This window comes from Octodon degus, unplaced genomic scaffold, assembly GCF_000260255.1.
Source record: "Octodon degus isolate 3935 unplaced genomic scaffold, OctDeg1.0 scaffold00186, whole genome shotgun sequence".
NCBI classification, from domain to species: Eukaryota; Metazoa; Chordata; class Mammalia; order Rodentia; family Octodontidae; genus Octodon; species Octodon degus.
Genome location: NW_004524762.1, coordinates 3,461,070 through 3,488,019, shown reverse-complemented (window position 1 = coordinate 3,488,019; position 26,950 = coordinate 3,461,070). Strand labels below are relative to the sequence as shown.

Below are 26,950 nucleotides of genomic sequence, written 5' to 3'. Positions count from 1 at the left end.
AGCCAAATAATTCAGGAGTGAAAATTTTAATGAATAAATATAACTTGAATTCTACTACTACCTAATTTCACTAGCATTCAAGGCTAAATCCCAACACTTAATTCAGGTCAGAGCTCTCTTCAGCATTTGAGTCTCAACTACTGGTTTGGGTTCTGATTCAAAAGAGAATAAAAAGCCAACATTTTGGCCCTAGCCTTCCAAGGTCAATTAAGACTCACGACATATGAGAACTTGTACTGTAACGTCATGTAACTCAGTAATATCCCAAATTTTCTGATCAAGGAGATTATGGGGCCAAAGAGGAAAGTGATCGATGATGTAGAGTGTGCCTAAGGAGAGTCACATGGAGAGAAAACATTCTCTCAGGCTTTCACAGAGAGCACACTGGCCAAGCAATTGCCATGACTCATCCACATGGCTGACACTGACGAAGTTCTACAATCTGAGGTACAGGATCTCAGGATAAATCCTGAGGGGATTTCACTGACCTTATCAGACCCAAAAGCTACAACTCTTGTTGTAAAGGTACTGCTTTACCTTGGTCTTAACCATCCAGCAGAAAAGTATAAAAACGAAATGTAAGATATAAAGCCATGATGTTACATTGAGCTGTAGGGGACTCACATCAACAATATCTGACATTGCCAGTCAAGTGGAAAACCCAATACTATTATGGACTACTGGACTCTTTTAGATTATTTTGCTGAGTTAACACACCTATAATATTCAAATAACGGAACTTAACAAAAAAAGGGGATATAGATGAATGTCCATTTTGTATCTGTGTATTCAAAATGGTTAGGATAGATATATAGTTGTATTCTAATGAATAGAGGGATTTGTTCTAATAGCGTTTGTAAATAGGCTATTATGTCTGCATCTTGTACAGCAATTAACCACTAGGAAGAATGTATGCAATGTGTTAATTATTGAAACTGTCCTACCAATTTGGTTTGAAACTGTCTCATTGCTATTTGTTTCTCAATAAAATTATGGAAAGAAAAAAAAAAAGAAAATAAGCAGGAAAGGAAATTGTAGCATGTTTTAACAGGATTATCCCCACTGTCCGATAACTTCCCCAATGTCAGTCACTGGCATTTACCCACTCCTTCATTGATACCACCATCCAATATTTAGATCTTTGATGTCTTTTCTCCATTTCCTCACTGATCTACTTTTGATATCAAGTGGCTACAGTGAACACATACAGGTTCTAAGAGAATCAAAGATCATCTAATCATTAAGATCCTATCCATCTCTCAATTCTCTTGTTCTCACTAATTAAGCATTTCAGTTTTTCACACATATTATTAATAAACATCAAGCTATTGGATCCCTAAAACTGTGTGTGTCATTTAATATACGTGATAGGGAAACACTATTTCTTTAGTCTTTTTCTTAGCTTACAATATAGGAAAAGAACCCTGTAGGGATTAAGTAAATTGCTTAAAATCATAGAGCTTTGTAAGTTATAGAGCTGAAAATTCCAACCCTGAAAACCTTACTTTCAAAATCTGCCTTATGCTTACTACTCCCTTATGTATGCACATCTTAATTTATTCACTTAAAATAAATGATTAGTTGGAAAAAGTGTTACAGTTCAGAAAGAATACTGTCTGTTGTTCATGGAAAATGGCTATATGTGCATGTGTGTGTGATCTGGTTTTAGTTAGTTTTCTAGTCAAAAGGAGTTGGGTCTGAATTGACTTAATTACTTTCTAGCTGTGTGACTCTGGGAAAATTATATAGCAACACCAACAATGTATTGGCTATTTTCTATGCAATAGCCCCTGTGATATGCACACACTCTCACATTAAATTAAATTTAAATAAATCTTCCTTAAAACTCTGAACAAAGAAATAGGATTATTTGGGAAGGTTCACAGCTGAGGGAGGACTCTAAGTAAACTTTCCAAAGTCAAACAATCATGGAGGAACTATAGCGCATATGTTGAGTTGAGAGGTTTCATGGCACTATCCATGAAGAAGGCTAGATCTGAATGTAGAAACTAGCACTCACTACCAAAGGTTACAGCTACTGGGGAACTCTTGGGCTCAATACCTCACCCCAACTCCTTAGAACTAAACACTGTGTAGCTGTGAGTTATTTTATTTCTTTGGCCTCAGTTTCCTCATTGGTCAAGGTAAAATAAAAATATTAACCTCTGAAGGTATTTGTGAAGAGTAAGACAATGATTGTAATGGGATTGCCAGTAACAGGTAATTAACAAACTATTATAATTAACTAGAAAAGTCACTTTCATTTGAAGTAATTCTGATTCAATGAGTCTTTATTTCCAAATGAAAACAAATAAACAGAAATGTTCTGATTTGAAGAGAAAGACTCCCCCAAGGCAGCAAAGCTGTTAGTATGGATGTGGTCTCAGCCCTCTCTCTATCTGTTTTGTTTAGTTGCTCTGACAAACCATGCAACCATGTTCTTTTACTTCTTTTCTAGATATTCCTAATGAGGTCAAGAAACTTTATTACAGCAATTAAGTAGTAAATTATCTACTGTAAATATTCTGCTCATAGTCTACTAGGACAGCCCTCAGGCTTCCCAAGAAAGGAATAGAAATACATCGAAGAGAGTAAACCAAAGGAACTGAGAGTTAGAGTCTCATAAATTGAATGACACAGATGTTCTGTTTATGTATAATTATGACTGAGATCAGGACCTCATTTTGAGAACTACCACTCACTACTAGTGAATTACAGTGAATTAAGTGCTTAAGTACTTCCTATTCTTTCTAAACTTATTTCTTCATATTCTTTATTAAATAAGGATTAAAATTATTACTTAGAAGCTACTTACTTTGTAAACTGAACTTTTTAAAAAAAGAATTCAGAGTTTACATTCTTGTATTAGTTTGATTTGTTACACCAAGAAAATAGAAGAATTTAGAAAAACACAAGAGGAAATACACTCAGAGCAAAGTTAAGAATAATGTACACTTCTAGCCTGAGACTACGCCTGGAGTTATTTTAAAAAAAATTACAGTTGCATTTAAAAAACATTGTAAGCCCATCAGAAAAGCAACAAGCACTAAGATTTCACTTGTCTGTTTTTACATCTGAATTCAATCATTCATTTTAATGCACTATAAATATTTCAAAACATTCCATTTTATTATTTTTTGAGAGAATTAAAATCTGGGCATTTTCAAGTGTAACTAAAGTACTTTATTGACTACCCTTTAGTTTTTTAAAATAAGCATTTGATGGCTTGTATACATTCACTGACTGCTCGAAGTTAGACTGAGTTCAGGTATGGTGTAATCTCCTGTCTGCACTGATTGAGAAATGAAGACACAAAAAGTGCAGCATAGGGCTGGAGAGATAGCTCAGCAGACTAAGTACCTGCTTAGGCAAGCACAGGGCCTGGGGTTCAATCCCTAGCACCACATGCTGTGCCGGCCCTGCCCCCAGGCCCACTGAGCCAGTGACTGAGTCTAAAAGTGGTGGCACACTCCTGTAATCCCAGAGTTGGGGAAGCTGATAACAGGAGGATCACTGAGTCTAGGCTGTGTAGTGAGACCTTGCACACACACCAAGGAGTACACAATAGTCTATAACTACATCACTGTTATCTTTACATTGTTTGGCTTTGGCCATGGAGCACTGGTTACTTTTGGTGGATCACTGGACATGTTTAGTAATTTAGCAGGCCTCAGGGATCTTATATGCAGGGTTCAAGGAATGGGTGTGTTATCCTTACCACACCTAGAATGCTGGCTGGGATTGGGGGAATAAGATTCTGCTAGAAAATTTATGGCAGTAGGTTTAATTGCCAGTGCTGCTTTGCTGAAGTAGCCAAACTTAAGAATCATGTATGTTGAACAGATCCCATCCATGCTACCACATTTCAGATGGGATCATGAAGATTAAAAACAATATCTGAACTTCCATTATTTTTTACATATTAAGAGAAATAAGCATAACATTTTCACATAACATTTTACATAAAGGAAACAAAACCACATTGAACTTGGAAGGTGGAATAAAACATTCGTATCATTATAATAAAGAGGTCCAAGTAAAAAATGTAAGAGACTATTATATAATACCTTATTTAGTTCTATTCTTACACAATATATGCATGCTATATCTTCTTTTTCTTATATGAAGGTACAATTTCAAGGGGTTAAATATTGGATGTCAACACAAGGAGCCCTGAAATCTCATGACTCAAAGAGAGTGTTAAAAAAAAAATCTCTTAAGAGATTTAAGATATTAAGATATCTGTTCCATTGCTCATTTGAAAGCCCAGGACTACTTTTGAAATTATGTTAAATGAAATGTCAATGGGACTAAAGTTTACTATTTAAAAGCATCACAAACAAACCATCACATACAGATATATTTCATTTCATATGGTTATTTGTAAATATATTGCATTTTAATCTTTAAAAACTAAATTCAAGTTAATGGATGTCAATATGGCATTAACTCAAAGTCATGGATTCAACTATAGAGAATCAATTAAAGGATTAAATTCCTAATGAAAAGGAAACAAATAGGTTAAAAATGAAGACATGAATTTATACTGAGGCTAACAATGATCTATTAGAAAAGGTGTCTTAATAGCATTTTACAGATTAATAGCTATGAACAGAAGCAAAGGGCCAGTCAGATAGCTCAGCAGATTAAAGCGCCTGCTTAGGCAGACACAGAGTCCAGGGTTCAATCCCCCATGTGCTGTGCCAGCCCTGTGGTGCCAGCCCCACTGAGACTGCTATTGAGACTGGGCATGGTGGCACATGCCTGTAATCCCAGTGCTTAGGAGGCTGAAAAAAGGAGGATCACTAAGAGTGCAATCTGTGTAGTGAAACCCTGTAGACCCTGTACCAAATACTCTACAAATAAAAGGTAAAGAATAAAGATTTATAAATAACAGCTGGCACAAAGCTGTTTTGTGTTGTTCATTCTAAGATGTAATTATGTTTTTCTCTAAACTTAATCAAACACCTGAACAAAGATTGTTTACAGCAACTTATCCCTAAATGTGGTGCTTTTTCCTCCCATAAAGTAGGGATGGGTGGAATAATCCCCTATGAACACTGAAAAGAAAGCCCAAGAAAATAGATGGCTACACTTAGAGTACTAGACAGTAATTCTGACAAAAGACAGTAATGAATCCTATTCTTCCAAGGTCTGAGCTGCTCTTCTAATTCCTTTTGAATTAATTATGGATTTAGGATTTTGAGTGTAAAGAATTTGAAGATGTACTGATTTCATGACTTTGAATTATCAATAAGAAAGTAAACAAAATATAGGCATTTGGTAAAAGAAATAATTTACAGTTTTTAACCATTTTAAAACTCATCAATTCTCTTACAAATACATACTGCAGATTGTGAAAGAGAAAAAAAAAACCCACTATTTCCTAAGTTCCAACTCAAAGGATGAAATAAAATATTTTAAAAATCTTAAAATTACAATGTCAACCAAAATTTCATAAGTTCACCATGAACTTTATTTTGGTTCCATAATCAAATAAAGAGTTCCTCAAGGATATTATCTTACTAATAAACGTCATTTATATTAAATCCATGACTACAGATGTGTGTAACTTCTAGAAGAACCTCCTGGAGAAATCAGACTCTTACCTTTATGTATCTTCTGGAGATGTTTCTGGGCACTTTGAGAACTCCTGAGGTCTATGTCAACAGCCATTCGCTTCCTCCCAGGGTCTTAGGGGCTTGGAGAAATCCCAACACCTGCTGCTACCACTGAGTGTTGAGGCTAGGAAAGTTTCAGGGTTTTGCCAGCAAGACCACTGAGCCACAGCCAAAGCTTGGGAAGCCTTAAAAACTGAAAGCAAGTGTAGAGGGCAACATGGTACCCAGCACGGGGCTCAACTGTAGCAGCAGGGGAAGGAATATTCCCCACCCTCACAAGGGTTTAGAGGCAGCCATCCGGGAACCAAGGCTCTGTCAATGGACAAGGCCAAGGAAATGGAGACATGACCACACAGCACAAGACCCTGGGAGAAGGGGAATAACCAGCACAGAGCTCAGGTAGCGCCAAACTCCCCGCCAAAACACAAGAAGCAATGAAGAAAGGCAACAAAATACATGGAGATAGGCCATTCACGCATCCCATAAGAAAGCCAACACATGGAGGAGGAGGGTATGGAGATCTAGTTCTAAAAAGAAAAGTAAGGAACACATATTATAGCATGCCTGATGTATTAAGGTTAAAAATCTAAAAGTGACAGAAGGTTAATAAATCCTGTCATGACAACCTGTATATCAAAGTTTACAAATGCAAAACAATCCCAGGAAGCTGATCCACAAGGCAACAGAGAGTAAGAGGCAAAGTTGTCTGCAATTAGAAGAGAAAATGGAAAGACAGAGAGGTTAAACACAACTGGATTTTCAATTCAAGATAATAAAATTTTTTAAAGTGCAACATACATTCTATCAAACATCACTTTCTAGGACGATCAGAAGAGGGTGAATGAAGGAATTTAGTAAGAAGTTGAAGAAAAAGAAGCTAGTAGGCAAGGAGTGCACAGATGTGAGAAGAGCAAGAGACGGAAGAAAGAAAAGAGGAGAAACAAAGGGAAATGTGATTAATTTCATTTTGAAGCACTGCCAAATAAACTACTCACTACAATTGTTCTGCATCTGTCTGTGCTTCATAATGTTATGCTTTCCATGGAGACTCTCCGGGGTTGGAATCACTATTCACAGCTCTTCAACTGCTCACAAGCCTTCAGGAGCCAACTGTGAGCCCACTGAATTCTAAGTACTAGACAGCTTACAAGACAGACCCTAACACAATTTACTTTGATCAAATGGATGAAATCAAGCCAGCAACTAAGTTAAAACTCTGACACAACTTTAATACTATAATTCTCAATGTGTATCAAATAAAAATGACCAGAATGATTGAAGATCTCTCACTTTTTTAAGACTAGAAGTTAACCATGTACAGTATTTTATACATGTTTCAGAAATAACTGAGGAGAAACTCTACTCTCTACTAGCAGTTATTTGTGTGTAATTGTTAACTTCCTAGAACATCACTGAAGATATTCTTCAAATTGCAAACAGTCGTAATTATGCTACTCGTCAAATGGCTCAAATAATTTAATAATTACTTGAAAAAATCTTCTTTAACAATGCTGATTTCCTTTCCTCATTTCCAAAATATATATTGTTAATGACATATTAAATAAATGCAGTTCCTTCTTGGGAAAAGTTTACTCATGTCTAATAAGTCACTAAGGATCAGACTCTGCTCTAAAATGAAACAACCCCCACACTACAATATAGTAAGTACTCTTTTCAGCACTCAGTTTTGGTTTTTGTTCAGGTTTTTTTGTTTGTTTTTCAGTACTGAATTGAACTTAGGGCCTTGTGCTTGTCAGGCAGGAACTTAACCCACTGAGCTATATCTCCCTGGCACAGTACTTAAGGAACCAAGACTTTATAAAGGAAGAGGACAAAGAGCTGGAATTTTTCTCTGAAATACCATTTCAGTAAGTTTAGATATTAATTTGAACTAAATTAAAATTTTTTAAACATCATACCAATGTAATAGCTTTGGATAAGGAAAGACTAGGTGAGCCCTGTGACAGAAACAAAATAGAAGCTTATCTTTTTTAAAGTAATAATTGGACTTTAGAGATAGGTGTAGTGCTAGGTGCAGTGGCTCACACATGTAAATCTCAGCACTCTGAAGGCTGAGGCAAGAAGATCGTTGTGAATTTGAGACCAGCCTAGGCTACAAAGTGAGCTCAAGGCCTGTCTGAACTGCATAGCGAGACCCTACCTCAAAAAGACAAAAAGAAAAGAAAGAAAGAAAAAAAATTAACCGTAGGTTATATTTTTCCATAAATGCGCTCCACAATTTTATCTTCAGTACCTAGTTTGCCTACAAACACAGGTGATTAATAGTTACTGGTGAGTACTGCCACATGTGAAACAGCAGCCTTAAAGTATATGCACGAGGAGGGATCTATGGTCAAACAAATTCAAACAACAGTTTGAAAAGGTTTAACAGGTCTCTTCCTGTATTATTTGTCAGAACTTTTACCATTCACTGTAAATTTATACTTTTTTTACAGAATAGCTATTAATCATGGAATAATTATTGTATGAAAATTGGAGCAACAACTGAATGAAAATGCTATCCTTATTTCTTCCAATATCTTAATTAAAAATAAGTAATTTATTTATTGGTGTATGTCTGCATCTGATGTAAGCATGAGGGAAGCCATATATACACGCACATACATGCCACTAATCATTAGACTGTCAAAAAAGAGCTCTACACAGAGGAAAGAAAATTTTAGAGTAAGACCTTTGTATAGTTCATTAAAATACTCATTTTGTTAATATAGTAACTTGTTAAAGAAAACTGTCTCGTATTGACATGCTGTTTCCTTTAAAACTAACATAAGAATTAAAAAATAAACACAGGAATATATTGAACTGATTTGCTTACATAGTTATCTTGAATTGAAAACAATATTCCTACCCAAAATCATGCACATAAAATAATTTAAAATCCTATAATCTAGGAGCCGAGGAGATGGCTCAGTGGAATAAGTGCTTCCCTGGCAAGCGCAAGGACCTGAGTTCAATCCCCGGTTCCACCAAAAAAAAAAAAAAAAAAAAAAAAATCCTATAATCTATAGTATGAAAAAGAAGGAGCTCATTTAGAAATGAAGACAAATAACTGCTTTCAAATACTAGGAAATAAGTTTTTAAAAATTATTATGGATCAATTTATTTTTTTATTGTGGATTAATTTAAACATAAAAGTATAAATTAGGTGACTATGAAATTATATAGAAAACTTCATAGATTAAAGTATCTAACCATCTTCAAGTAGTTATGCTAGAAACAAATTGGAACTTTACTTATGAACACATACACAAGATCACAGAACAGATTACTAATGTGAAAATCACTGCTCCTCTCTGAAATAAAGTTGCTGATGTTTAGAGCACCACAGGGAATTTTTCCATGAATGCCATCTCAGTCTTCAAGAACAAATCCTTTCCCAAAAGGAATCTTAGTAAACTAGCTCCCCTTTTGCCTTATTCACTCACCAGCATCCATTAGCCAATTCCACGCTTTATCTTCTAGATAACATACAGCTTCTTCTTGCCTTGGTGCCATGAATAGGATCCAGAAGGTTCCCCTTAAACAACATTTCCTGAGTGACTGCTGTAGCACCAAGAGTAAAAGATACGCCAGGTCAGCTGCTTTTCCGTCCCAGCAACATTAGCAGCAACAGCAGCAGCAGAAGCTGGAGCAGACCGTTTAGACCCACCTCCTTGCAGGGTGCGAGCCAAAGCATTCTTGTTTACACCCACGGGGTTTCCAGTATGTTTGTGCCTTTACCACAGAGTGTCAAAACAGGTGCTTTCCTCTGAGCATCCTTAAAAGTCTCCTCCTCAAAAGAGGTGAGGCACAGACTGTTACTATGCAGTTCTACCTTTCTAATTCTATGGAAGAACATGCTTTTTACAAGCTGAATTCATTATAAGGAAATCTTTCTTCACCTCTCCAACCCAGTAAGCAAGCATAGACCGAAAATTGCTTGTTAATAAAGGATGTTACCATATAAAATACTGCTACCATGCCTTTTTCTCACTTCTTCTGTAATATTTTATCTGCCATCTTGGCATAGAACTACATTTTTTCCCCCAAATACTGTTTTCTTAATCTTTACAAAACTCCAAATAGATGGAGAAATGTCAAGTTGCACGATCTTTAATTTCTAGAACAAGCAATGACTTATTTGCTTTTATACTTCATTTCTATGTTGAAGGCAGTGATCAGTTCTCCCCCCACACCACCCTTCCCCGGGAGCACTGAACTTATAAAGTGGCTAGAATTTAACTGAACAACAGAGCTAGTAGGCATGAAACAACATTAATGAAGTATTATTTATTTATCCAGAATTTAATCCTACAGATACAAAAAGCTGTTTTTTCTTTCTCTTTTGTAATTTAAATAGACACAAAGGATAAGTGATAAAAGATTAATATTTTCCTAATCAATTACTTATTAGATAATTACAAATAAGAAGATATGCTCTCTACGCAGTAGAGAACAATGATCTTCGTTAGCAAAATTGCAAGGCCTATATATATCCAGATTCTGAGGATAACACATTTCTCAAGTATGTACGTGTCACAGTGCTCCCTTCATCAAAGCACCGTCACAATAAAAGCTGACTCACACTGAGTACTTACAAAGTGCTAGGCATCTCTCTGTGCTTTGCATGTTTTATCCAATCCTATCTTCATGCCATGACGAAAGACCAGATATTAGAAATGCCTCATTTTCAAAATGAGGAAATTGAGGCTTCACTGGGTTATGTGACTTTTTCAAGGTCAAAGCAATAGAAAACCTCATTGTATAGTTCCAGGACTGGAGCACTAAATCATCTTATTAAAACTACAACATTAACTTTGACTTTCATTTATGGGTGTAATAGTTTCTCTTTTATAAAACAGACATTTAAAATGTTTACTATGAAAGACTTTAAAATAGCTAATATAGCTATGGTATTTACTGTATGTCTGAAATTCTGCAAGGCTTTTACCTCTATTAACTTATTTAAGTTTTATCAAAAAATTAACAAGATATATGTGCTCCCATTCCATATAGTACATCTAATGAACCTGAGGTATATAGAGCACTAACCAGGTTGCCAAAGGCTTTACAACTAACGAAGCTTTATGCTTGAAAGCTGATAGTGTGTTAGAACTTTTTAAGGAAGGGAGTAAGAAATGTCATGTCTGACCAGAAACCTGGGGAAATACTGCCCTCTCCTTCTCAAAATTTAGCACATATAAATACATACATAGCCTATAATACATGTATGCATATCTCGTAATGATGTTTATTAGCTGAAAGAATTAACAAGTATTTTCTGAGACTCAGACATTAGAATGTCAAAGGCAAATTCAGCTTCACATTTTTTTCCTCAAATGTGTGCCATCTTCAGAGGCATTAACAGGGCAGTGACATCATCACTGCCCCAGTGCCTGTCATTCTGTTTTGGGGGATTACTACTGCTGCCAGTCAAATTTCTATGTCATTCCTATCTTGGCAAATAAATGTATTTGTGCAAGACAGTAATTATGTGTTCAGACAAAACGTCCTAAGTCCAGGAGTCATCCCATGAGATACAAGCTGAAGCCGACTTTAAACCAAAGTATATCCTTGAGTATTTACCAGTTGAAAAGACCTTATCTGACTTACTCTTGAGGAGACAAAGCCACCAAACAGTTCAAATAATAAGCCTGAGCCTTAGATGTAGGGCTGAGAAGCCAATGGAGAACAGGAAAACCAACTTATTCTTTAATTTGACAGCCTAACTCTCTGAACTCATTTTGGCCATATTCATCTTTTTAAAATCTAGCCTAACATTAATTATCACCCCCCAAAAAAAAAATCTATGAAAGCTTTAGAGATAATATAGTGAAGGACTGCTGCCTCTGACATAATTTGAGTCTTAAGAAATTTGATCATTTGGCAGCACTTAACAACAAGAAATTACTGAGCTGCCTATGTGGCATGGATTGAGGTGGCATATTACTTAGCAGTTTATTTATTCTCAATTACTTTTATTTTTTAGGGTTTTCTATGTATTTTGTACTGGGCCTCACTTCACATCTCATTTATATTGACCCTCCTGTTTTTAGCCTTCCCAGCGCTGGGATTACAAGTGTGTGCCACCATACCCGGTCTCCATGGCCTGATTAGTGTGCCTAGGGGTAGGGCCGGTGCAGCATGAGATGCCAGGGATCAAATCTGGTCCCTGTGCTCACCTAAGCAGCCATTTAGTCCACTGAGCTATCTTGCCAGCCTCTCAATTACTTTTAAAATCAAAAGTTATCACAGAAAAATGATGGCAATTCTGTGTCCAATTTGTAGACAATGGGCTTCTTTGCAAAATTCCTTGGGTAATTGTATGTGCCATACCTTCATAAGCCTCATTTACTCTTTGGATGACAACAGCTTCAAGTCTGTCTCAGCTTCCAATCTTAACACTTAATTTGTACAAAGATTATTTAGAAATTCTAAATAGCATATCCTGGCATCTTTTAGGACAGAAAATCAAAGTAATCTCATAGGCTTTCATGTAAGATTAATCTTAGCAATTTTTATGACTTTGGCATTCTTACATGTTTAGACTAAGAAGACTCATGACTCACTAATGCATTCATCCAAATACATGCTGTACATACAGATAGACACATATACAGGTATAGACATACACATCTGATTTTTCAAATGTACATGTCTATCCACTGAAGTTACAGTTCTTACTTCTTCCTAGTGTTACTGACATGGTAATTAACAACATTCAAGTTTAAGTTTTTGATCATTTCAACACTTCACAAGACAAAGTAAAGGACCTTCTTATTCATCAGCTCTCTGAGGATCTGGGTCTCCACACTCCTTTACCTTTTTTCTGGTAGTAAATAAACCTCTAAGATGCAACTTAGGTCTACACAAGAGCTTATACTGAAATACAAAGCTTCTCATAACTAAACAATCTAAACTGTTTAAATAAAAGGTTGGGGAATGAACCAGGGTCTTTTCACTGGGCTATCTCCCTTTATTTATTTTTAAATTTTTATTTTGTTTATTTTAATTTTTAGTGACATGGACTCATTAAACTGCCCTGGCTAGGCTAGAACTGGCAATCTTCCTGCCTCATTCTCCCAATGGGGGAATCACCATCTATATATGAACTAGTGACCTAACAGTGAAAAGGTCAAATTATGCATTACAAATTCCTGAGTCATTTTGTCCTCACAATTTTATGCTTTAAATAAAATCGGCCAAAGAAAATGCACAAGTGATTCAGTATGACTTAATGTTTCCAAACCAGGAAAAGGAAGTACTTTCAGTATTTGAGATAACATTTTTCTGTAATTTGGAAAATAAACATTTCCTATTCAGTTATTCCTAGGGGGCCAACAGGGAGAGCAGAAGAAGGGGAGGAGAGAGGGAGAAACAGCATTTTTAAAATAGTATTTGGTGTTTGTGCCACATAGTTATTTTATGCAGGAGTTGGAACATACCTCAGCAAATTCTGCAAAAAAAAATTCATAAAAGTGTTGGAATTTATAATACAATGAAGAGAAAAGGCTTATTGCATTTCCATAAATTCAGTGGCATAGAATGGTATATTCCAGGTTGTTACACAAAATAAATCTTGGTTCTCTAAATCAGATTAACTTGACATCTTTATTTCAATATGCATAAATTATATGCTCTCTTCAAATGTAAACAGTATATATATTTTCCTGATAGAAAGACATTGTTCTTAAACCACGATTATAAAACCCTAGTTATCTCCTTTATTTAAAATATATTTTATATAATTTTATACATACTGGAGTTCCTAAAGATGTCCAAGAGTATGCATTTACACATAACCCACAGTGATGCTATGAACAAACAAGGCACGAGTTACAGCTTCCATCACAGCTGTGTGTCTTGCCATGTGTTAGCTGGAAGTACATCCTTCAAGCCTCTGTTCATCTGGCTATAGGGTTATTAATTAAGGGGGCAAAATACTGCCTCCATACTCCATATGTATACATGTCTACCAGTTTAGTTCATCATCACTACAGTTTTCAGACAGGTATATTATTCCCATTTGACAAAAGAAAACATAGCTGTTGAAAATATTATCTGTATCATAAATCTCCCCAAAATCTTGAATAGAAATTATACTGACTAGTGGGACTCTGCTAACACACGTGTGTGCACACGCAGGCATACTCTCCTAACACTTAGCCCACACATGAACCTTTACTTTCTTATTTTCACTTACAGGGATTGGTACATCTTCATATTGCAGAGAACTGCAATTTATATTTGTAAAATTTTGTAAAGAAAGATTCTTAAAATATTTGTGGATTGCTTCTCTAGTTGTCAGATAAGTGTACCATATAATTAAACATTATTTCAGTCTGAATAGCATGCATATAATTAATACAAGGCAACCAGAATGATTTTGTTTTCATTCAACACTTGAAAATAATAGAATTTCAGCTTGTCTTGAAAGAAATAAATTTTTCCTTATTCACATCTGACACTACTGTCTGAGCCATGCCAAATCAGTTTCACTAAAGAGTAAACAGCATTCTTTTAGTTTTACAGGCTTTCTTAATAGCTAACAAAATTTTCTCTATATTTATTCTGCTTTGTTAGGGAAATTTTTTTGTTTTGATATTAAACACTACCAGGATTTCTTTTTAAAGCTAGTCTAGCTCCCAAATGAGCTCACATTTGCCTTTTCCCACTGGCACTTTCAGTCCACATTTTGTTTAAAATTCATCTCCCGCCCCCTACCTTTTTTTTCTTTCCAGAAGTGACTAATCTTCCTGTTATTCTACTCTGTCAGTTTTTCCCCTGCTATTCTTTTCATGTTGCATAATGTTTGTTTTTCACCATCTCCTTTTAGAATTTTACTACTGTCTTCTTGGTGCTAACCTTCCGTTTTTACCAGATTAAAATAGTCAATATTTATGTATTAGTACACTTTTTGGTCAACTTCTGTGCTATTCAGAAGAAGTCACTTCCTCAAATCAAAAACTCCACTAATCTTTCTGTGGACATAAATAAATACCCATTTGTTGATCTTCAAAGCTAAATTCAGTCTAATCCTTAAGAGCTACCAGAGACCACAATTAAAAGGCCTGTTTTTTTTTTTTTTTTTTTTCCTCCCTTCAAATTTCCTGATAAGGTACTCCAGCACAGCAAACAGAATACCACTCCTTTTACAGACCACTTTCTCCCTAGCACTTCACTCTAACATGAAATTTGTTACATAGGTTTATGAGCACAATAGAAAGTTTTTCTTTCTTTTTCAACTATAAAATAAAATTCTCACCAAAACTTGCCCTCTACCCTAATTTCAAGAATTATAACTGCTATTACAGTTTCTGAACATGAGTAATGGGAGATGAATTTTTCTTCTACAGAAAACATTTAGAAGACTTTTTTTTAACGTATTTGGTACAGGGTCTCACTATGCATCTTGGTCTCATAGTGATCCTCCCGTTTTCAGCCTCCCTGGCACTGGAATTAATGGCATGTGCCACCATACCCAGACTCTGTCACCTGCTCAGTGCTCTGGGGGCAGGGACTCATGTAGTACCCACGTTTGAGCCCTGGTCCCTATGCTTGCCTAAGCAGGCACTTAGTCCACTGAGCTATCTCACCAGCCTTCATCTATGACTTTTAAGTTGGAAGTAATACATCCTAAACTCCAAAACAGAGAATCACATGGTTAACAAAATAACAACACAAATCATAACCCTCAGTTTATAAAGTGTATTTCTCAGTGCACTGAATATTGTGAACGTTATCAATATTGTATGAGTCACAGGTTTCTTGGATACAAAGGAGTCTTACTAGTTTACACTTGTAGCCATACAAGATGTTCACAGCTATTAAAAATTGTGTATTTTCTAAAATCCAGAACACTTTTTGAAAATACTGACAAAACACACATTGTAATGATAAAGACTGTAAAATTTTACCCTTAGTTTCTTAAAATGGAAGTCAAATGAATTTCAAATTCTTATATTAAAATAGCATAAGATCTTACCATTTACTTTCAATCTTATGAAGATTCCTTTTACTGTAATTCTTAACTTCTTCAAAATAAGTGAATAAATTACAACTTCCTTCATTGTCACACATAACTCTAGACAGAGTCAGCTGATGTTACTTGAAGCCTGGACAATTGAACTTTGAAATGCCCTCACTATCACCACTTTAGACAGGAAGGTTAACAAAACTAAAGTCAGCTGAAACACTGATAGCCAAAAGATATACCGTATAATGCCAAATAGTATAGGAAGCAAAGTAAGAATCACATACAGACTATTCACTTTATAAAATTATACCACAAGTCAATTTATTCTGTGAAAAAGGCAGGACTTATGTCTACATCCTCAGCACAGTACTCATCAACAATGAAAAAGATGAACAATAAATATCTCCTGACTGAATACATTCAATCATAAAGACATATTTATAATAAGAAAAGAAAAACTCTTGGCACCACGCGAAATATTAAAATTAATATGTCAATTACATATTAGAAATATCAATTCAAAGAATTCTCCCAAAAGGAAAAAAAATTAATTTATTAGATAACTCTCAACATATGTGTAAATTTATTTAGACTTTACACTGGAAGTTAACATCTGACTCTAAAGCACATCATCCATTTTCTATACTTTTCTGATATAAACTGTATTTTGAAGTTGCCAATTTGTACTAAAGAAAATTTCCTTACAGAAGAATTTCTGGCAATAAATGTAACAGAAATTACATAATTAAAAGTCATCACCTCATGGTAGCCCCTAAAATAATTCACAATGGCAATGGCAACTTAGAAGGCTGATGTAGAAGAAGCTCAAGTTCAAAACCAGCCTAGGCATATTAAAAAGATTGATTCTCGAAATACTAGGTAAGGGACAGGATACAGCTCAGTGGCAGAACCCTGGCCAAACATGTTTAATGCCCCAAAGGGTTTAATCTCACCTACCAACAAGAAAAGATCAACAATGAAAGTAAAATCTTTTGGGGCCAACCTGGCATACTTGCATTTATGACAGATTTTAGCAACACAGTCAAGGGAGATAAATGAAATTGTACCCTTTCATTATGATGTAATAGTACACAGAACCTTTTGGAAATCTGTTTTCACCAAATAATAATCAATGGCATTAAAGGTGACCTCAAATCCAACTCTGATTTCTAGTTTACAGAAAAGAAAGTTAATGGAAGAGCAAAATAAATGACACCTATAAAGAAGCAATCAGCTACAATCAGAAATATTCAAGACAATAATTTGATGTTTTTAACAAAGGCATAAGAAAAATGTAAAGACTTAGAGTAAAATAATCTTTGAAAACATATCATTCAAATAGAAATATGCAAGTTTTGTTTAGAAAGTGACCTTAGAAACACACTCATACAAAATACATGCTATTTTTTTCATGGTAGATAAAGTTGAATATTGAATAATAATATAACTGTTACCAATTTTAATACTTGGAAATGGAGCTATATTTAATAGAAGTTCTTATCTCTCAGAGACACTACCAAAACATTCATATTGGAAAAATAATAAGGTAGCTGAAATTTATTTTAATACACTTCTGGGACAAAAGGTATATAGAAAGTAATGAAACAAAATAGGTAAAATGTTTCTTGATGCATACATCAATGTATCAATACTAAATATCAGTTAATGAAGAGACCTAGGATTGCAAAAGCAATCCTGGGAAGCAAGAGCAAAGCAAGAAACATTACAACACCTGACCTGAGTATATCACAAGGATGCAATAATAAAAATGACGTATTATTGGCACAAAAACAGACAAGTAGATCAACTGGGACAGAATAGAGGATGCAGAAACAACTCCAGACATACAGAGCTACTTGATATTTGACAAAAGGACCAAATGTACAATAGGAGAAAACCTATTCAGCAAATGGTGCTAGGACAACTGGCTGTGTACATGCCACAGCCTGCAACTTGATCCCTATCTTTCACCATGTACTAAGCTAAAATTGAAATGGATCAAGGATCGAAATATTAAAGCAGAAACACTTTGCCTCCTAGAAGATAAAATAGATACAATTCTTGAAGTCATTCTGGTAGGCAAGGACTTTCTGAACAGAAGTCCAATTGCACAAGAAATAACAGCAAGAACCAACAAGCACAATTACATCAAATTTACAAAGCTTCTACACAGCATAGGAAACAAACAACAGAGTTAAGAGACAACCTACAGAAAGGGAAAACAGTTTTACCACCTGTATCTCTGACAGATTATTAATATGTGGGATATAAAAGAACTAAAATAGACTCCTCAGAGTAAAACATCCATTCAAAAATGGGCAACTGAAACAGACACTTCTTAAAAGCAGTAAAAATGATCATCAATAAATACATTAAAAAAGATCACCATCACATCATTAAAGAAATGAAAATGAAAACCCTAATATTCCAACTCACTCCATAAAGAATGGCAATCATCAAGAAATCAAATAATAATGAACACTGGCATGGCTGTGTTCAGCCATGTGTAATAACACTTCTATATCCATGAAAGAAATAAAATTGAGTACAACCATTATGAAAGTTTCTCAAAACTCTAAAAATAGAAATTTCATTTGATCCCGATATTCTTCTTTGACATATCTTCCCAAAAGAGATAAACACTTCATATTACAGAAATATATGCTTACCAAAGTTTATACTGCCTAAGTAATACAGTATTGTAACACTTTACATTAACATTTATATTGTGTTTAGGTACTATAAATAATCCAGAGATTAGTATACAGGAGGATCCACATGGTTTATATGCATAAACTGTGTGTCTGTGTTGTGTGTATGTGTGCAGGTATGATTATAGATCACACCTATGAATGCTAAACCACTGAGCTACTTTCCCAGACCTTTTTACTTTTTATTTGAAACGAGTCCTCTTGCTAAATTCCCTAGCTTCCTTTAAATTTGTCATCCTCATGTCTGAGCCTGCACCCAAGCACACTTAAAAGCATGAAAAATACAATTTCATATAAAGAATTTGAGCACCTGATTATTATGGTATCCATGAAGCACAGGAAGGGAAGTCCTGGAAACATCTCCATGGATACCAAGGGGTGACTACATTAATTAAAGCACAGAGACATAAAAGGCAGACATAAGCACTGCAAATAAATACAGGGGGATTATAGTTGCATATTCTGTGTCTTTAAATGACATATAACATTTCTCATAGCACACCTGGGCATCATGCTTATACACTGAAATAAGTGTATAATGCTTATACACTCTGTGTATACCCCTTTAATTTATCTATATTTAATGAATATATATACAGCTATATTTGTACAAAAAGAAGCTCAAGTTATTAGTATATTTACTCTGTAGTTTTAGAAACTATTTCAGGTTATGCCTGCAAAAAGTATTATATAGTAAGTTCAATAAACACATACATATTGATTTTAATTTTAAATTATTTTTTATATAGAATACAAAGATAATGGCAAAGAGAAGCAACCAGCAGTCAAAAAAGCAAAACAGATATATTCTATGCAAATTTGCTTAGTTATAATGAAAAAACAAGAGGTCCTATTTCTGGTATGCAGCACATCATCTGCTGACTTGTGCCTGAGTCTGGCTGTCAAGAACCCAAAGCCTACTACTTAACAGCCTTCATAAAATAAATGCAATTCTTTAGCACTGTCCTGTTTATTAAATCCTTAGGCAAAAGATGCTTTGGAGCCTTGTTAGAGTCTAAACATTGCTTCTGGGGTTCATTTCTCAATGGTAGGGCACACAAATCACTTACTGGGTCAATTTAACTATCGATTTCTACTTGTAATGCGTATAAGTGGCAGAATAATGTCACTTTTTCATTCTATTGCCCTAGAGAGAATTAGTGATTAAAAATGAAAAAAAGAATCAATCAACAATAGTACTGTCCAGTATGTAAAAGTATTAATTATATTAGTTCTCTAAATTGACATTTTTTCCCAAGATTAAGAAAAGAATATAGATTTTTTGATCTTTGTGATTTTGTAAGATAATAATTAAAAGTGATTCAAACCAAATGACTAGATGTTTCTATATATGACTTTATATATTTATATATTTGACACAGCCTTTTAAATAGGTGGTGCTATCAATGTTTAATGAAAATATATGACCTAATTTACAACTACAATGACTAATTTTTTTATCTTGGGGATGAGGACAAGGAAGGCTTTTCTGCTAGTCAGGAACTACTACTGATGTTAATATTCCATATTCCCTTCCATTTATTTTTTTTTCTCTTTTCAAAGTTTTATTGATAAACATATAGCAATGAGACAGTTTCAAATCAAATCGAAAGTACAGTTTCAACAAATAATACATTGCATATATTCTTCTTAGTGGTTAATTGCTGTACAAGATGCAGACTTGTGATCCTACTTACAAACATCATTAGAACAAATCATTCTATTCATTAAGAGAATGCAACTATATATCTATCCCAACCACTTTGAATACACAGATACAAAATGGACATTCATAGTTATACCCCAATTCTAAGTTCCGTTGTTGAATATTATAGGTGTGTAAACTCAGCAAAATATTCTAAAAGAGTACAGAAGCCCATAATAGCATTGGGTCTTCTGTTTAACTGGCAATGTCAGAAATTATTGACCTGAGTCCCCCACAGCTCAACAACATGGCTTTGAATCAAATACAACTGTGGTAGTTCCATAGGTAGGCAATATTCACAGATGTTATTTCACAGATGTTACAACACAGCTTTTGTTTTAAAAGCTTCTAAAAACTTACTAACAACCTACAATACCAGCATGGCAGAGTTTTAATGTATTCCTTTCTGTCACTGTATTTGAATGCAATAAAATAGTGTGTGACAATGTTTTAATTTGCAAAGCTTTAAAAAAAAAAAAAAAAAAAAAAAAAAAACTTTATGTTATAACGATCCCACCTGACTTTTCTAAAATAAGAATGAATAGACTGTGTGTTAGGGATTAAAAAATTCTTCTAAAAAATGAAAAGCAAAAATCTAGTGAGTCCAGATTTTAAAAAGAAAGAACAACAAAAATAAAAATCCTCAGGATAAAACAAGTAACATCAGGCTGGGGAGATAGTTCGGTGAACTAAGCACCTGTCTGGCAAGCACCAGGACCAGAGTTTGATCCCCGGTACTGAATGCCTTATCGGCCCAAACAGGCATGGGGGCACATGCCTGTAATCCCAGAGCTGGGGAAGCTGAGACAGGAGGATCACTATGAGTCCAAGCTGCATACAATACCTTGTACCACATATATACATACATACATACATACATACATACATACATACTATTTCTTCCAGTTTGAGAATATAATGAGTTATATATTTTTTGAAACTAATATGTCACTATCCAATACAAATAGGAAACAAGACTGAAATACTGACACCAAGTCCCTAAAATTGTTGATGAAGAAGAATGGACTACTAGGGTTACTCTGCTATGTTGTGAGCACTTTAATTATTTCCCAACTTGTGAGATTAGAAAATTAGATTAATTTAGGCATAATTAATAATAACCATGGTGTACTAGGGTTGCCCCCTACTACACTTAGCTTTTTTGAGCACCGGTACAACAAAAGGCTCACTGTTTCAGATACGAAGTACTGCTGCTACAAAGGGCAGATATTCTTCTGTATTTTTAAACAATTATTATAAGGCATCTCATCTCTGAAAACATATGCTGTTTTCAGAATAGGCAAATCTAAAATAATGGAGCAGCAAAACTTGTTTTTAAGTAGATGACTTTTACAAATGATGATGCTCCTTGAATAGAGCCAATAAGTCTCATTGAATAACATATCTTAACGTTCAAGTAGTGACTAAGCATTTGTTACCAGCTACATATGAAATTACTCCACTCTAACCCTTAATGAAGCTGAAGTACTAAATTTTTAATCCCTCCTGATGATCCTTCTTCAAAGTGGATAAATGCAGGTTTCTCTTCAATTAAATACTTAATTGCTAGTATTATTGACACCAACACATAACCTGGAAGACTTTTTGATTCTCTAGAACTTCTCAGTGTTTTCAAATATAGCTTTATATTACATTTCCTAAAATTTGTGGGAGAAAATAATAATGATCAGGCTAAAATTTGCAGAACATATACATTTATACTCTTTGGAAGCTTAGATTCTCTTTGCTACCTCAGATTGAAGATCCGCAACACTATAGAACAATCATACTTGGAAGATAAAATATAGAATATTTTATAAAATTACACTGTGGATAAATTTAAGTGTGATGAAGTAAAATGAATCTCTCTACAAAAGAAACTTTCTTCATTATTGTTATTAGTTATGTGCTTAAAACAACACTAACTATAGCACTTCTGGTTTCCAGTGTTCCTTTTAAATTGAACAATAACACTAAACAAGGATTTTCTCAAGAGTCAGGGAAAAAAAAACTGAAAATGCATTATTTCTCCTACAATCTTTGGAGAGTAAACAATTATTCTGTGTGAAAGCTTAACACTTTCCCAGCAAAGCACTCTTATGAACAGGAGTTAACAGCTACCAAAATAACCGTGTACCATGACTCTACACAGACTAATTCATCATTCCCCACTGAGACATGGGATGTTTGTGCATAGATGACCATCGTATCAGGAAGCCTGACCAGATATCCATGTGCTGCTTGCATAAGATAACATACATATTACAAGAATCCAAATAAAGATTTTCTCCATTTACATCAACAAAATACAAATGATCCATCACTGTGGCAGTGAAGCTTAAATGGATAACTCTTACTATAATGAAGGGAGCTATGTTCCTTTGAGAAAAATTTTAAGAATAGCTATATGTTGCTATCCAACAAACGTCCCATTACATGAAAACAAATTCTCTAATGGTAAGTTTAAAAGCACATAAAATCAGCTCATTACTGTTGGTCACAGCCAGGAAGAAACATGGCTTTAAATCCACTAAACACTTAACGCCAAGGATATTTGAAACATCATAAATACAAAAGTTATTAATATAAGCTTCCCATTCTTAAGGAGTTTATGAACTACACCAGGAAAATATAAAAACTGATTGTAAAATTCAACATGTGATTTATTCTATAACACTTAAAAGGTAAGGAAATGGAGAAAAGAAAAATACTCCATTTCCTGAATAATGTCTCATTTAATAACCACAGGACATGAGGAACTATTACAAAAAAGAACACGTAACTAAACTCTTCTCTCAATTGCAACCATGAGGCCAGAATTTGGCAAAAATCAAAAGAAAATTCTGTAAAAAGCTTTATTATTTTTAATCCCTCACATTCTTTACAATAAGAAATTCTACAATTGATAATGCATATGCATAGCTTTTTTGATAATCTGTTATTAAGGAGCAAAACATGGTATAAATTTTCAATGCCACCAGTAAACAGGGATCCGAACAGCTAAGCAAGGTTTTCACTTGGAGTCTTAACAGCAGTTTTTACCAGTCAGGTGTGTGGGTATGCTATTTTTGTGCAACGAAGACAGCATATCCCATTTTTTTCTTTGATTTATCAAATACTGCAGTTATGTGGGGTTTTTTGTTTGTTTTTGCAGTACAGGGAATTTGAATTCAGGACCTTGCACTTGCCAGACAATCACTTATTCTACTGAGCTATCTCCCCGGCCTGGCAGATATGTTTTAAAAGCCAGAGGAACTGAGATCTTTATGGATACAATTAATGCCAATCCTCACCAATCCTCAGTGTCTTAATCAGTAAGCTAAGTTTTATCACATGACATCATTTTAAAGATTATTGTAACTGCAATTCCAACACTTCTTGGAACACTAGAGTTCAATGATGAAAATGGCAAAGAAAAAAGAGGCCCCTGAACATTACATGAACAACCTTTTAAAACGCAAAGAATAAACCTTAAGTGTAAGCAATAAATGTCAGCTTTCCAAATGAACTAAATTTACTATCTTTTTGTCCTTACACTTGTATAAAGGTTTAATGATTTGCTGCCTTGTGTATTCAGTGATTTGCCTCTATACCCATTCCCCTGACCACAATAGAAAAACCTTGAATGGCACCACAACTTAATCTTTATTCTTCTTCAGATTTCTTCAAAAAGGCTCTTTCAATGCAGCAACAAAAAATAAGGTTATTAGGTCATTGTACAAGTTTTAAGTTGTAAGATGTTATTGACAAATCACAATAGTCAGAAAATTTTAACTAGCCAGAATATTATAGTTTGAAAGCTGGCTGTAGTCTGTGAAAGACTTCAGAGACTTTGGTTTTTACGCAATGTGTACTGATTTTATTTCTGTTTTTCAAATTAATATAATAGCTGGTCATGGCTTAGAAATGAGATTTGCAGCCTGTCTTTCCAAAGATCTATGCAGTAATGATCAAGTCAATGGCTGAATCCATCAAGCTCACACTAAGCATTATGTCACTGGGTGCATTATCTGAAGCTGAAAAATGCACTTTTTCGAGCTACCTAGAACAGAATCTGTAAGCTCACAAATAAATGATTTTCTATCAATCAAGTGCTATTTTAATTCAAATATAATTCTGAACCACACAGTAGAATAAATCTGCAGTAATTTTAAAAACCTAAAACACTATGTTTACTATGATGCAATTTTACATATCCTACTAGAATTAAAGTAACACAGTTCAAGAAATAAAATGTAATTCTAACACACTAGTTGAAATAAAACTTTTACTTTTGCTATACAATTTACTGAATTTGAAGGTAACCTTCATAAAATAATCTGAAAAATATTAAGCAATATCCTTTCAAAAAAGTTTGTCATAAGATTAATGCATTTTAGTGATCAAATCACTCTCAGAATACATGGAATTTAAGACTTCTTTTTTCTTCCAGTGATAACCTGTTTTTCTCCAGAACCACTATTAAACAAAAATGTTTTTCAGCTATTCAGAAGAACGACTTCCATAGAAACTCTTTCTTTTGTACCATTAAACAGTCTGGAAAATTGCTTGCTTGATTCATTCATGCTGTCAAAATATACTGCAAATTAAGACTGACCATTAATTTTCTCTGCTTCCTAAAACAATAATTTATTCATGAAATTCTAAAGAAACATCTTTGTGAACTGCTAGAGCCACTTTCATGAGTAGATATTTTACAACATCATGTCTACACCAGCCAATCTATCTTTTTGCTATCTCTGAGGTTATCATTTGTTATGTAAGAAATCTTTTCTACCTTTTTTGTTTTATAAAAATATAAGCAAAGTTTCGTAACAAAGTAGTAAGAGAATAACAGAAGTTATTACACTGTGATTGTTATCTTCACAACAGCTACTCAGAGTACAAGACATAAACCAAAAAGATTCTTACAAAAAAGAAACAGGTAACACAAAACTTCCAATGCAATTTGAAAAGCAAAGAGATGATGTGAGAGTTATGCAGTGATAATTTAACATGGAGTTGTTTGGAAATGCTGAAATTTTTGTGAAAAACACAAAAATCTTTATAAAAATAAAATAGCTATCAGGTCACACCTGGTAGAAACTGAAAAGCCACATCATTTTGCAAAACTTTTGAGAATGTTTAAGTTCTCAAAATGAAAGATTTGCATTAAATCGAGACCTGCTAGTGCTCCTCACAATCAGGATACTTCAAACTCCATTCTGAGGAGTGGGGGAACAAAAGATGGTCTTAGAAAAGAAAAAGACAACGGAGCCACTAATAAAACAGTATCAGATAACAGATGGTTATTTTACCTTCGCTTCATTAATAAGAAATGACTAAGTAGGTGAGGTTATTCTGTTTTTTTAAATCGTTTTGTTTTTTTTTAATTTATATGCATTAGCCAGTAAGAAAAACTAAGAAAATATCCATGTGATTTTATCTTTACAAGATAAACACATCTTCTACACAGACTGAGAAATCACTGCAAAAATACTAAGTTCCCTGAACCACTCTGCAGTGTTAAAGGAACGGCTGTTAATCAGGTACACACAGCTTTTACGACATGTATATGGTAATGTCTGCTGGCTTAGGGATTCCAACTAAGTCAGTCTAGGTGGTGGGGCAAGCAGTGGAGCAGGAGAATAAATATACTTTTCCCTGTCGCTCTTTCTTCACATAGGAGACCTGGAAAAGTACCGAGACACTGCTCAGCACACTGGGGGCATACTGACTGACATGGAGAAAAGCAGATCTTACTGTTGGCATGGCTGATCTCAAGGCAAGGGAAAGGTGTGGGGCTAGCAGGGATTTTCAACTGAGTGGTCCAACTGGCCCCATTTCTCTCATACTTTACTTCCAAAGCTGCCCTTGCATATTTTTACCACTAAGTTTTGAACTGATAGGCCTTTTGAGGCAAGAGTTTGAATAGGCACTGCAAAAAAATTAGTCATAATGGTTTATGTTTCCTCATTCATCAAAATCTGTATCCTAGCCAAATAAACCACAAGTAGAAAAGGTTACAAATCAAAAAGCCCTGAAAGATATTAATCAATACATCCTAAAGAAAACACATTTTTTGAAAAATCAAAGGACACTTAGGGCCACAATGTAACCAAAAAGAATAAGGAACACACTTATTAACATAAGAATATGTTATGTATATTTTGATATTTTCTCATTATGAATATTTTAATATTTTTACTAATACAGTATTTCTATAAGAAGTGTACTTGTGTATGTGAGAGAGACAGCAAGCAGGAAAGTAAGTGTAAGACTGTGTTTTAACTGCTGATATTATCTGTAGAAATGTGCTGGCTGGAAAATGTTTCTTTAGCTCTGGTTTGCCTCCTACCTTGGAACTGATGGGAAATAAAAACTTTTCCATGGATTGGAGCCAAGAGAGCTGCTAAAATAAAAGGTAACATTCATCAGCAGATCGGGGTACCATGCTCTCATTCTGAAGGCTGGTTTGCATACATTCATTGAGAATTGCCTAAAGTTTAAAAACTCAAACTAACAATGTTGTATATTAAGTAAATAGCCTTATCTAAAATATTTTTACATGAAGAAATGTTTTTAAAACTATGACACATGAAACAAAAATATTGAAAAGAGTCATTTGATTCTTAACTTCCTATTTAGTTTACTTTTCCCTCTGCAATCACCTCAAAATCTGAGGACCAACATATATGTATATATGTATATATTATATATTATATATTATATATATATATTTCCTTGTTATTATTTATAAATCTAATCAGTAGTTTCAATATGCACCTATCTAAGCATTATGTCACTGGGTGCATTATCTGAAGCTGAAAAATGCACTTTTTCGAGCTACCTAGAACAGAATCTAGAACAATCATACTTGGAAGATAAAATATAGAATATTTTATAAAATTACACTGTGGATAAATTTAAGTGTGATGAAGTAAAATGAATCTCTCTA

The 26,950-nt window shown here is 34.3% G+C and overlaps 1 protein-coding gene across 12 annotated transcripts in view; it reads right to left on the bottom strand.

Moving 5' to 3' along the window:
- Window positions 1-26,950, bottom strand: part of Mbnl1 (muscleblind like splicing regulator 1) — a 174,576-nt gene that overhangs the window by 98,432 nt on the left and 49,194 nt on the right. The window contains exons 2-5 of one of the 12 annotated variants that reach the window (XM_023704081.1): window positions 9,068-9,185; window positions 6,420-6,498; window positions 6,248-6,327; window positions 5,610-6,148 (exon numbers count right to left, since the gene is read on the bottom strand). The exons of 9 other annotated variants lie outside the window; for them this stretch is intronic. Coding sequence is in view for 1 of the 3 variants with exons in the window: in XM_023704080.1 (XP_023559848.1) it covers window positions 9,068-9,073 (6 nt within the window). In the remaining 2 variants the exon portion in view is untranslated. The remainder of the gene's footprint in view (window positions 1-5,609; window positions 6,149-6,247; window positions 6,328-6,419; window positions 6,499-9,067; window positions 9,186-26,950) is intronic. 2 more of the 12 variants (XM_023704082.1, XM_023704080.1) reach the window with 2 other exon arrangements.